Consider the following 13,596-nt stretch of genomic DNA (forward strand, 5'->3'; position numbering starts at 1 on the left):
CAGCTGCTTGGCGCAGAAGAAGAGGACTAATCATACCTTTGCATATTTTCCTGTCCCCTGACCCCTCTCCACTTTTGCTCTCTAAGTTTCATTAAGCTATTTTTGTAAATTATTTCCAGGTAAGGCAAGACAAAGACTTTATGAAAAATAACACCAGAAATAGATTTTGTGTATTTTTTTCTTTTAAAAACTGGTCTTTGGTTATAGCCTAAGAACTAATATGGGAATTTGGGAATTGCTAATAATTTTTAAGCTGAAAGTGTTGCATATTTTAGTCAGATGTTCAAAATTACTTGTTAAGTACCCAAATAGACTGAAAACTAGGCCAATGAGTTCAGGTATTCAAACAGTTGTTTAAAACTGAAATACTAATAGTAGCCTTCAGAGTAGTTTTGACATTCATATTTAATATCATTTAACTTTTATACATATTAATCATTGGAGTTTTACTTGCAGTACATATTTTTTAAAACTATTTATTAAACTTTCCTTTCCTAGCAATAGCCTCTAAATTTGCGGGTCCACCCCAAACTGTTCCTAAAAGATCTCTTTCAGTCTGTAATGCCTCCTCTAAACAAAGCTCTTTGCTTGAAGAAACAGATTTTTTCAAAGCTCTAATTACTTCTGGTGGCCCTTTGATAAACTGCTGTAGCCACTCTTGTGCCTCTCTGAGACATTCGGTTTCATCTGAAGACTGCAAGACCTCCTCAACCATTCCTATTTGTAAAGCCTTTTTTGAATCCAGCTTAAGGGCCCCACTTAACACTTTGAGGGCTTGTCTACTACCAATTATTTCAACTAGCCGGGTAGCACCTCCCCAGCTTGGTATTACTCCCATCTCCTTGTGGACAAATCTGATCTCACTTTCGGTAGTCATTAACCTGCAGAAGAAAAAAGAAAAAACTTAATTGAAACTATATATGCTTTAGTCACAAAGTACTACCTATTCATAATCTGATCTGAAATCTCCATAGATCTTTACAGGTAGATGTGTTGTATTAAAAACAATGTTCAAAAAAATCTGGCTAAGTATAGAATTCAATTTATTGCACAGTATTTAGCACTTACCTTTGAAAACATGGTCAACATTCTTGTGCTCGCTTATCTTTTACTTTGCATATAAGAATCTAATCTTTCTTTATGTTTACTTCTAAAAGCCCCAAGTGTATCTTTCTCAAGTGAGTGGTGGCCTACTGAGAAAACCTGTATTCAAGTGAAAATATGCGCGTAAGGAATGTTAGGTGCATACCATGAAAAAAATGCATAGTAAGTTAAACTCAGTAGTCCTCGGGGGAAAAAAAATGTTGTTTTTTTTTTTTAACTCAGAATTGATTGATCCACTCTTCCAACAAATATTTCCTAAGCACTACCAATGCTAGATGCGGGACTACAGGAATGACCAAAATAAAATCCCTATGCTGAGTTTACATTCCTGTTAGGAAAGACACTGGACGATATAATGTCAGTGGTGATAAATGCTATAAAGAAAATGAGGCAAGGAACTAGAGAATGAGGCTGGGTGTGTGCTATTTTAGATGGAGTCCTCTGAATATCTGAGCAGCTTACCCAAGTGAGTGAGCGATGCAAAATTCTGGGAGGGAATTCCAGGAAGAGGGAATTGCAAGTGCAAAGGCCTTGAAGTAGAACTGCTTAGTATCTCTGGGGAACAGGCTAATGTAGCTTGAATAGAGCCAACAGAGAGTAAATGGGGGATGAAATCAGACAGGTAAGCTTATAGGCACTCAAGAGGTCAGGTTTTATTTTTTAAGTGTGAAGCTCTTTAGGAGGAGGCTGACCTAAGGAGTAGTATCTGATTTGTAAGCGTAGCCTATTTAGCATTTAATAGCACACCAACTATTTAAGGAACTTTATGTTAACTAATCCTCAGAACAACCATATGAGGTACAGTAATACGCTCATTTTACAGAGGGAAACAGAGGCAACAGCGATTAAATAAATAGCGAACCCAAGGCCATGCAGCTATAGCAGGACCAGAATTTTAAATCCAAGTAAGTCAGCTTCATTATGTGTGCTCTTAACCTCACAGTACATAAAATAGTTAACTAGATGAGTGGAAGCAGGGATACCATTGAAGTTGATAGTGGCTTGGGTTGGACTTGAGTGATTTCCTATAGCAGGGATTCATTTCCCCCAAATCTTGGGACTTTTATGAATAGGGGGATTAATAATCAAGTGGAACAATAAAAGGGAATAAACACAAAGAGATTAGTGGGCACAGCAATCACATTTGCCAGTTAAATATGTGTATAGTATTAACAGGCTGCATAAAGCTATACTGTTTAGAGAATGCAGCGTATGAGTTTTATTTGGACTGCATTCTTCAATGCATTCACTATGTTAAAATCTCTAATTTGGACCAAAACTCATGTCTGAATTTTAATTTTTTAAGAAAAATTATTGCTTTCAAACTACTCATTACAAAAACGAAGACTTTAAGATAGTTCTGGTTTTCCAAAGAGTTCAATGCTTAGCTGCAGGTGGTTTGGTTCTTTTAGCACCAAGAACAATAGACTTTCAGTCTCTGACCCTTTAATCAAGAGAAGTATTCCAGTAGAGACTTCTCACAGAAGCCTATTTACTAACCCACTGGGAAAGAGAACTTTCTCTTCACAGCTGTGAATTCCTGTAAGAGAAAATCTGCCTCAATTATGGACAACTGCTATTAGAAGCAAATAGCCATGAAAATAGTAGTTTTCAATAAATAATTTTTAAATGGGAGGGAAGAAAGAACAAGTATCTTAATCTGAATCTAGCCCCAAGTTGTGAGAGGAGTACTGTCTTATAATAAACAGAAATCAAGGTCAAAAATTAAGAAAGTAGAATAGACATTACAATAATGTCTAATAGACTTGGAAATAGGAATATTGTTAATGAAAATCCTATAAAGCTTTACACAGAATAAATGTGTCACAGTTCCTAATTATATACTGGAATTGACACTGATGGCTCAGATCTATGCCTACAGTACAGAAAAGGATTATATCAGGGAAAAATTCATTTAAAATCAGCTGAACATAAAAGTTGGTTAAAGTTCTAGATGCTGGGATAGTGTAAATGAACTTATGACAACAAAAGTTATTATATATGTAAGCATATTTATATTTGGAATTATTTGCTTCTAAAGAAGAATGTTTATTACCATCTTTATACCATGTGTGGTTTTTCCCTTTTGCCTTATTTTACAAGGTGAGGTATGATTTTTCGAATCATATTTTATAACTAACAAATCCTGAGGTGATCTTTATAAAAATACCTATTGTGATCAAACTCTGACATCCATTCTTTACATGTCATGCCTAGGGTGTACTTGTGTACTGATGTACATATTATCAGTACATTAGAAAATATGACCAAAAAATGTATTAGTGACAAAAGAACACAAAATAGTTCAGTCTAACAATGAGAGAAATATGGAACATTCAGATGATAACCTTTCACAATACTCTTTATTAACCTAAAAGTTAGTTTAAATATAAAATCTTTAATGGTGATAACCAGAATTTATGAAGAAAATGTCATATCAACAAGATGCATCCAAAAACAGAAACTGCTTCCTGATAGGCCTTATAGGATTATACACTAATTACTGCTAGAGTTTAGATGCAGTTACCTGGTACCACCTGTAATGTAATTTAGTGCAAGGGATAATCTATTAATCTATATAGAAAACTGGAAGACCTGAATCTTAAGATTCTGAAGCCTTATAGCCAACTCATTTATAAAACCATATTAAACTCTCTTATTTTTAAAAGTAAAAATTATAAGTATCATCTGTTTATTAGTGTCATTATTATTGGCAAAGTTGAAAATTTCCTGTGACACCTTGGGGGAGAGGAGGAAATTAATCAAATATGGATATACCTGGTGTTATAGTATGGATGCATCAGTGTTATAGGAAACACTACCCATAACTTGAGGAAGAGTATCACCTTTGACAGGTGTTGCAAAGTCAATGCTGATACCTGAAAAGACTGTTCATTGTGCTACTACTTTCTGATGAGTTAGCTATAAGTTGCAGGACTTTGAACAAATGTATTCAAGAAAAACAATTTTAAAACAATTACCAAATTTTACTAAAACAGGAAGCTTTTTAGTAAAAGTTATAAAAAAGTTTTTAAAAAAATCTTTATTATTGGGCCTCCCTGGTGGCGCAGTGGTTGAGAGTCTGCCTGCCGATGCAGGGGATACGGGTTCGTGCCCCGGTCCGGGAGGATCCCATATGCCGCGGAGCGGCTGGGCCCATGAGCCATGGCCGCTGAGCCTGCGCGTCCGGAGCCTGTGCTCCGCAACGGGAGAGGCCACAACAGTGAGAGGCCCGCGCACCGCAAAAAAAAAAAAAAAAAAAAAAAAACTTTATTATTAAAGAAAGGTACTTTTACTGATTTCTGTGGCAAAGAGTTAGAAACACATAAATAACTGCATTGGGATAGAGTAGGAGCTTTGATGTGAAGTGCATAAATGTAAACCAGGCTGCCTGGCTTGGCCACTAGACCAGCTGCATTTTACACCTTGTAAAATACAGCAAAGAAAAAAGACACATGGTATAAAGAGGATGAGGAAGAGTAGATTACTTAACATCCCTGGGCCTCAGTATGCTTGTTTATAAAATAGATATAACAGTAGTACTTATGCCATAGAATTACCATGTGTATTAAATGGTTAATATATGAAAGTTACTTAGAACATATATACACCACAATTCTTTTAAACAGAATCTTAGAGGAATTGTGTTTATATATGTGTAAAAAAAAATCTGTGAAACTTTCTGTCTGAGCCACATCTATAGAACACAGTATTATTTATACTTTTATTTGGAATATAAAAATTGTATGTATTTTGTAGCCTCACAGTGTACACATTAAACTATGTGTACTAGCTTTTATATCAAGTTGGTTACATTAATAGATAAGTCACTACAAATACAGCAGATGTTTCTGCTAGAAAGACATTATAAAGTTGTTTCCTGGACTAAACTCACTCAGTCCCTAAAGTATTGAATGTAAAAGAGCTATACTCACACTGGAAGCCCAGCAAATATGATATACTACCTTTCCTCAATATCTGTTAATGGAGAATACAAAATATATACAATTTTTCATTTCCAAATAAAGGTAGAAATAAAACTGTGTTCTGTTATAGATATGGCTGAAGCAGAAGATTCCAAGTTGATTTAAAAAAAGAAAAATAGACATATATCTCTCTAAGACTAACTTAAGGAATATCGTGCAATATAAGTAAAAGCTGAAATATTTAAAAATTTTAAAGAAAGCAGTCCTGTTACAAAATTACATCACATGATATAAATTTAAAGTCTGAAATCATTGATTTAAATAAATAAACTTTAGGGCCAGAAACTGCTGGTCCTTATACATGGTATTAAGAACGAACCGGGCTTCCCTGGTGGCGCAGTTGGTTGAGAATCTGCCTGCCAATGCAGGGGACACGGGTTTGAGCCCTGGTCTGGGAAGATCCCAAATGCTGCGGAGCAACTAGGCCCGTGAGCCACAACTACTGAGCCTGCACGTCTCGAGCCTGTGCTCTGCAACAAGAGAGGCCGCGACAGTGAGAGGCCCGCGCACCGCAATGAAGAGTGGCCCCTGCTCGCTGCAACTAGAGAAAGCCCGTGCACAGAAACGAAGACCCAGCACAGCCATAATAAATAAATAAATAAATAAACAAACAAACAAATAAATAAATAGAACGAATCAAATACAACAAAGCAAACTGGTGATATGGGGAAATATGGCACATAAAATTATATAATAGCAACAACATATCTGACCACAAACAATACTTTAAAACCATGCTTTGAACGCAGACACTTATTTGTGCATGTACTTTCCTGGCACCTCCTTCCTCCTGTTTTCTACCTGCCATCACAACATAAGATAAATTATGGAAAATAGAAGGAAAGACCCCAAAGATTCTCCCCATAGCTCACTGTTCTGATTTCCTGCTCTCAGCTGATTGTCCTCATGAGGCTCCGTGTATTTTATGCAAAGAGACTGCTTGACTAAGAGAGTATGTGGTTGAATGAGTGAATATTGTGTGTGTGTGTGCATGCGTGTGTGTGTGTGGTACAGTGAGATAGAAACAGTAAAATGCTTTGGGATTATAGTCTGATTTTAATACTCAGTCAGTAATCCTAGCATGCTCAGAGGTGCATTTTCTTGATATCACAGGCTCTAAAATAAGTCTTTCCGCATAATACAGTGATAACTACAAAACAAAGCAACATGCGTGGGCAGCGTGACTGCTTCCTAAGGTGGACATCTCATATTTAGAGAACAGGCACTGCCGCAGCAAAAATGGAATTTGTTTTCTAATGACTCTGGGATGTGCTGGTTGGTGTGTGTGTGCACGCGCACATTTGTGCAAGTGTGTATATTATGTGTATTTTGTGTTTTACCTATTAAATTAGTATTTTAAGAAAAGAGCTACCTACAGTAGCTCCCTTGGGACAAGGCTGTTTCTAGCTCCCCTTCTTTGTAATATACTTTGAAGTAATGGGTAGCAGCTGGAAATGCTAATACCTTTGGCTGAGGGTTATTTATATTCATGAAAGCAATGTTAGAGATTGAAAACAAATTAGATAGGCAGGCTCTAAATTGCATAATTGAGAATCTTATTTCTCTAGGGAGATGGAGGAATAAAAATGTATTTTTCATCCAGTGTATAAACAGCTAAATCTTAGATACTCCAAAGAAGAGCAAAAAGAAAATGCAGACAATTCACACACACACACACACACACACAGATACACATCAATGAACATGGGAAAATTTATGCCTCATTGAAACCTTTAAAAATTGCAAATTAAAATTTAATTTTTGATTATCAAAATTAGAAAAGATCTTTTAAAAGAGTAATACTCATTGTAAGAAAAGATGCTCTCAAACAGACACTCATATACTGCTGGTAGTTGTATAAAGTGGCAGAATATTTCCTGGAGGATAACTTGGCACCATATATCAAACACCTTAAACATTTTCACATCCCTTGACCAAGTACTTGAACTACTTAATAAGTACTAGGATTTATTCTAAGGAAATAATCCAAAAGAACAAAGCCTTATTTAAAAGGCAGTTATCACAGCATTAATCATAATAGAGAAAAATTAGAAACAACCAAAGGAGGATATTTTAGTAATCCAAACTGATGGAATATTTTAAATTTATTAAATTCATGTTTTCCAAGTACATTAAATATAAACTATATGTCATTTGATCCTAATTTTAAAAAAATAGTTATACATCTGTTTTAAAAAGATGTGAAGAAAGCACACCACAGTGCTAATGCTAATTATCTTTGAATGGCAACAACTTTAATTTTTAGTCTATAACTCACTGTACATTTAAAAAAATTTTTAATGTACAGTAAGGTATATTTTACAATATGTAAAATATTTCTGAAATAAGTATTTTCAAAATAATCTAGAACCTTTCTATTCAATGTGTGGTCTGTGGACCAGCAACATCAGCATCACCTCAGGCTTCACCCCTGAGATGAAATCAGAACTGCATATTATTAAAATCCCCAGGTGATTCATATTCACCAGAATGCACACATATCCTTTTACAACCAGAAAGCACAATAAACATTTAAAAAATATCATCACCTGTATTATTTACTATTGATGTTATAACACAAACTTACTGGCTTAAAAATAATCTCAGTTCTGAATGTGAAGAACTCTGACAACTAAGTGCAGTACATGATTTCACAGTGGAGGAAAAGTCCAGGAGTGCTATACTGGATATTACTGCTGAATCGACACAACTGGAATATGGATAGTATGTTAGATGAAAGTATGGCATTGATGTTAAATTTCCTGCATTTGACAACTGTGCTGTGGTTAAATAAGGAAATACTCTAGTTCTTAAAAAATAATATATATTTATGTGAGTACGTGTGTGTTTAAAGGAGTAAAAGGGCAAGACATTTGCAACCTACTCAAATTTCTCAGAAAAAAATTATATATATAAAACATACGTATACACACACACACACACACACACACACACGAGGTGAAAAACAAAACAGCAAAGTTAAAAATCGGTAAATTTAAGTGATTATGTAGTATAGGAAAATTCTCTGTCCCGATTGGTTCCGGGACCCCCCACATATATCAAATCCTCAGATGCTCAATTTCTTCATATAAAATAGTATTTTTATGTAACCTACACACACCCTCCCATATACTTTAAATCATCTCTAGATTATTTATAGCTAATACAATGTAAATGCTATGTCAACAGCTGCAAGCACATGGCAAATTGAAGTTTTGCTTTTTGAACCTTTCTGGAATTGTTTTTCCAGAATATTTTCAATCCTTTGCTGAATCCTTGAATTTGGAACCCGCAGATACAGAGGGCTGACTATATTTCCAAACAAAAAATGCAATTCCAGTTTCTCTCTTATACCAAATTAAGTAGCAAAAACTAAATATTAGACATGTAATTAAACTGTTTACATGCTTTTGATTGCCAAAAGTTGATGCTGAAAAGCCAAGCAGTCTGAGTTTGTCATTTTCTATTTTCTAGGGTAGTTCTGAGAGATTTTCTTTTCTCTCCCCTTTGTCCCACCTCGACCCCCTTTTTTTGAATGACATGGAATAAGACAGAAAGCAGAATCAAGGAATGAGTGTTCTAAGTACCTCCTAAAACACATTCTGGAAACTTGAGCTTGAAACCAATCTAAGAAACCATACTATAGTTACACTTAAAATAATGTTTATATCAACGAACCTTTATAAATGTCGTGTATATAGGAACTCTTATTGTTTTCTAAAAAGTACCTAAATAAAAGTTTAAAAAGAGTTACAAAGGTAGCTTAGAGTAACAAAGTTACCAATTTTAATTGGTGATCAAATAGGAATATAAAAGCAAAAAATCTGGCAACTATATTCTCTATGCCAAGCCCATATGATGTAGGTGGAATGGTCCCACAAAGATGTCTGGGCCCTAATCCCTGGAAGCTGTGCATAGTAAACATAGTAAAAGGGACTGTGCAAATGTAATTAAGGTTATATACATCAAAATAGGGGCATTATCCTTGATTACCTGAGTGGGCCTAATCTAACCACATGAGCTCTTAAAAGCAGAAAACTTTCTCCAGCTGGAGTCAGAGAGATGCAGCAGAGGGGAAAGTGAGAAAGATTCAAAGTATGAAAGGAACTTAACCCACCACTGCTGAAGGGGGGGCCACATGGAAAACATGAGAAGGAATGCAGGCATCCTCCAAGAGCAAAGACTGGCCCCTGGCTGACAGGCTGACAGAAAAACAGGGACCTCAGTCTTACAAGTGCATGGGCTGAATTCTGCCAGCTGTAACCAGGATGAACCTGGAAGTAGATGAGCCCTCAGAGCCCTCAGAGCCCAGTCCAGCCAACATATTGATTTGGGCCTTGTGTGACCAGGTTTAGAGAAGCCAGTTGAGCCCAGCCAGATTTCCAACCTATACCTCTGTGAGATAAACTGATGTTGTTATAAGCCACTAAATTTGTGGTAATTTGTTATGGCTGCAATAGAAAACTAATACTCAAATAAATATTTCCTTAATTTATATTTCATTCTAGATATTTTAATCAAGACAAATTTTAAAATTTGAAGCAAATGATTTTAACACAGTTCTAGCTTTTTATTTCCTCATCAATTTTGTCACTAAAGGGAAAGATAATGTTAGAGTGACAAGACTGTGAGCACTGTAGAATGTCATTTTTTAATTCGTAAGTTAATGTTTTGCTTTAGAAAATGTTTGTAAAAAGCCATTTTCTCTAAGAAAGTTTAAATGAAAATTATGACTCAATTGAAGGCAATTTAGTATGAGGGTCTATATATGCCATGTAGACCTGTTTCTGACATTAATTCATTACATGTATTATCAGCTGGTGCTTAAAGGGTTTTGGGGCAGGGAGTAGGATAATGCTAGAATGGTGCATGAGCTCAATTCTTTGGAATATTCATATTAAGATTATTTCTCTTCTTCTTCTGTCAGTTGAGTGAATTCCAGGCAATTCTCCAAGGTAAGAAAGTTAAGCTAAAAAGAGCCAACCTAAGGAAGGAACTTATCTTTTTAGCAGAATGCTATGAAAGCTTTTGGTGGTTTTTTTATAACAAGCAGGTGTTTTTATAATATAATTTGTCATAGAAGATAATTGACAGGGTACTGATCAAGTTGGGGGGAAAATCAGCTAGAGTAATTTGTATTGATTTATCACTACCTTGTAACTGTGGCTAGTAATGTACTTCAGTATACAACCCTCTCTATTAGCCTTTATCTTTTAAGAACTCTTGCATTTAGTATAAAGATTTAAAAGGGCTGAATAGTCTAGGACAATGCTTTTCACACTTCTATTGTGAAGGATCAGTTTCTATTTTTTTTAAATTTCTTATCAGTTGTGAATCAGAAATTTTATAAAATGTAGTAAAACTGTATTACTAGAAAAATCAAACAAAACCCCAAGGCATACAAGTTTCTTAAATGGCAGTGCCTAGCTAGCCATGGTGCTAAACTATGTTTAATGAATGACTCTACTGAATGCAATTTAATATGAGGGTCTGTATATGCCAAGTAGTTGGTCCACAGATGAATATGTCTTCATTGGAAAAGTGACTGTATCTGGTTATGTTACTGAATATATCTGATGAGGGCAGTACCCTCAGACAACTCATAATCAAAAAAACTAAATATTTTATGAGGCTCTAGGAACACATGATGCTTCATTTAGAGAATAACATAGCAAGGTAAATTAGCAGTATTAAAGGACTAAATAATCTCTATTTTTTCTGTGATTTTGCCTTTTGGCCTAAACCCTAACTACACCCAAACACAGGCCAGGAATGAATATAAAGGATGATGCCAAAGTCTAATAAATGCTTAAAGATGAACACCAGACTCTGTGTTAGAGGGTACACTTTCTCCAGAGTGCATCTATAAAGTTTTAACTTGCACTTACTTTTATGCAGAGAATGTTGTTTCTTTATGTAGAGAATTTTTAAGTGTAATAATGTATACTCACATATACCTTAGGATTCTTTAAATATATTAAATTATACTTAAATATATACTTTATATCTTATATATATTATATAATTATATATTTAAATTATATATTCCACAAGTACCTGTGTTTCAGGGTAAAGTGAGAAAGCATTTAATCCTTTCACACACAGAGCATTTATATTTAGTCTCATATTGTCCATGAAGCCAGTAACTGCTTCCTCCTCACAGAATGAAATGTAGCTTCCTGATGCAATCTGCACTGATGACAGCAGAGGTCACTGTCATGTGAAATCGCCATTTTTCGTTGTGTGCAAGAATCCTCCCCAGTTAGTAAGTACTAGTTTTCAGAGAGACTGGGATCTTTGTAAATTGTCTTATACACCAAAACTATTTTAAAATCCCGATTTATGTGAATACAAAGTGATATATTTCAACTTATAAATTGAAACCTGTCATAAATTTAAAAGAGAAAAATTAATATATCAATAAAATGTTGCTACTTTGCATGAATTAGCTTACTGAATCTTTCCTCATAGTATTTCTATTAGTATATGATGCCATTTATATTAAGTTCAAAAAGAAAAAAAAATAGAATATATTGGTTACAGAATAGTTAACTTATAAAACTATACAGGAAAGTAAGAAAGCAATTATCATAAAATACAGGGTAATAGCTTCCTATAGATGGAAATGAAGGGTCTGTGACTTAGAAGGTGCATGTATGGGGGTTCAGGAGTGCCAGTAATCTTTCAATTCTTTTTTTTTTTTTTTGCGGTACGCGGGCCTCTCACTGTTGTGGCCTCTCCTGTTGCGGAGCACAGGCTCCGGACACACAGGCTCAGCAGCCATGGCTCACGGGCCCAGCCGCTCCACGGCATGTGGGATCCTCCCAGACCGGGGCACGAACCCATGTCTCCTGCATCGGCAGGCGGACTCTCAACCACTGCACCACCAGGGAAGCCCCAATCTTTCAATTCTTGACCTATAATATGGTTACATAGGTTCCTATTTTGTAGCAAGTCATTAAACTGAACATTTATGTTTTATACACACAAAACCAAAATATAGAAGGCCTTATCAAAATTGTGTCATTCCTATAAAGTACAGCTAGCCAATACTAAAAAGAATTCTAGGGATTGAATGGTTAATTGGTCCCAAATAACTTTCTCTAATTAAATTCCCTAATCAGCCCAAAATCTCCACAAAGTTACTACAAATCACAGTAAAGATAGGAAATAGTTCTCAGAAAACCTCTTGTTATTTGTAAGAGGAAGACTTAAGCAGTCTCTTTCTCTATTCTCTTTACTTTATTTCTCTGGGTTTTTTTAGTTCTTTACTTTTCTTGTATAATTCTTGGGAATCTTAAAGTTTCATATATTTTCTCGGTTTCCTTCCCCAGGGACTTTGCTAATATGGATTTGATTTATTCAAATCCTTTTGTTAACTTTTTGAAATGCATAGTAATGAAATAATTATGGAGTTATACTAGGCTGACTAAAATTATCTACTTTAATGATTGGCAAAAAGAAAATATTCACTAATTGATTATCCTGTTCAAGAATAAATAAAATATTGATATTCAGGCAAAGAATGAATTTGAGCATGTTAATTACACCTGTGCACGGAGTCATACAATTCTTATCCTACCTGAAATCACACGCTGTAGTAACCTCTGCTCCTCCACCCAGGGCCCGACCTTGAACTAGTGCAACACTTATTAAAGGAAGTCTGTATATTGAAGGAAAAAGGAAAAATGGATGTTAATATTTTTAATTTTGATATTAATTTACAAATACTTTTAAAACTTAAGGTGCAGTAGAAACAAAATTACTGAACTATGTTTATAAAAATAATCACACCTCAAAGTATAGAACTATTAGCCAATGTATCATGAGCAAAACAGTATAATAATGAAGATAAAATAATTCATACTAAATGCTACGTAAGCTTATCAAAATACCTCCCCAAATCATTATATATTTTTAAACTATAGACATATCAACTTTCTTCCAAATAAACGGATGTTTTTGTATAATGCAGGCACACCTCATTTCATTGTGCTTCGCTTTATTGCGCTGGATTAGGCTTTGACTAACAGTTACCAAGTTGTGAATACAAAGGAAAAGTTCTTGAAGGAAATTAAAAGGGGTACTCCAGTGAATATATGAATGATAAGAAAGCAAAACAACCTTACTGCTGATAGGAAGAAAGTTTTATTGGTCTAGATAGAAGATCAAATCAGCCACATTTCCTTAAGTCAAAGCCTAATCCAGAGCAAGGTCCTCACTCTGTTCAATTCTAGGAAGACTGAGAGAGGTGAGGCAGATACAGAAGAAAAGTGTGATGCTAGCAGAGGTTGGTTCATGAGAATTCAGGAAAGAAGCCATTTCCGTAACATAAATGTGCCAGATAAAACAGCAAGTGCTGATACAGAAGCTGCAGCAAGTTATACAGAAGATCTAACTAAGGTAATTCATGAAGGTGGCTACAGCAAACAACAGATTTTCAATGTAGACAAAACAATCTTATATTAGAAGAAGATGCCATCTAGGACATTCATGGCTAGAGAGA

At 35.0% G+C, this 13,596-nt stretch overlaps 1 protein-coding gene across 5 annotated transcripts in view; it reads right to left on the minus strand.

The window, feature by feature from the left end:
* Window positions 1-387: 387 nt before the first annotated feature.
* The window catches only part of ECHDC1 (ethylmalonyl-CoA decarboxylase 1), a 41,893-nt gene continuing 28,684 nt past the window's right edge, over window positions 388-13,596 (minus strand). For 4 of the 5 annotated variants that reach the window (XM_081251371.1, XM_081251368.1, XM_081251370.1 and 1 more), the window contains 2 exons: window positions 12,673-12,753; window positions 388-881 (listed from right to left, as the gene is read on the minus strand). In XM_081251371.1, coding sequence (XP_081107497.1) covers window positions 473-881; window positions 12,673-12,753 — 490 coding nt within the window. In that variant the 3' untranslated portion in view covers window positions 388-472. The remainder of the gene's footprint in view (window positions 882-12,672; window positions 12,754-13,596) is intronic. The other variant, XM_081251372.1, reaches the window with a different exon arrangement.

The sequence above is a fragment of the Mesoplodon bidens genome (assembly GCF_964165515.1).
Source record: "Mesoplodon bidens genome assembly, chromosome: 12".
NCBI lineage: Eukaryota > Metazoa > Chordata > Mammalia > Artiodactyla > Ziphiidae > Mesoplodon > Mesoplodon bidens.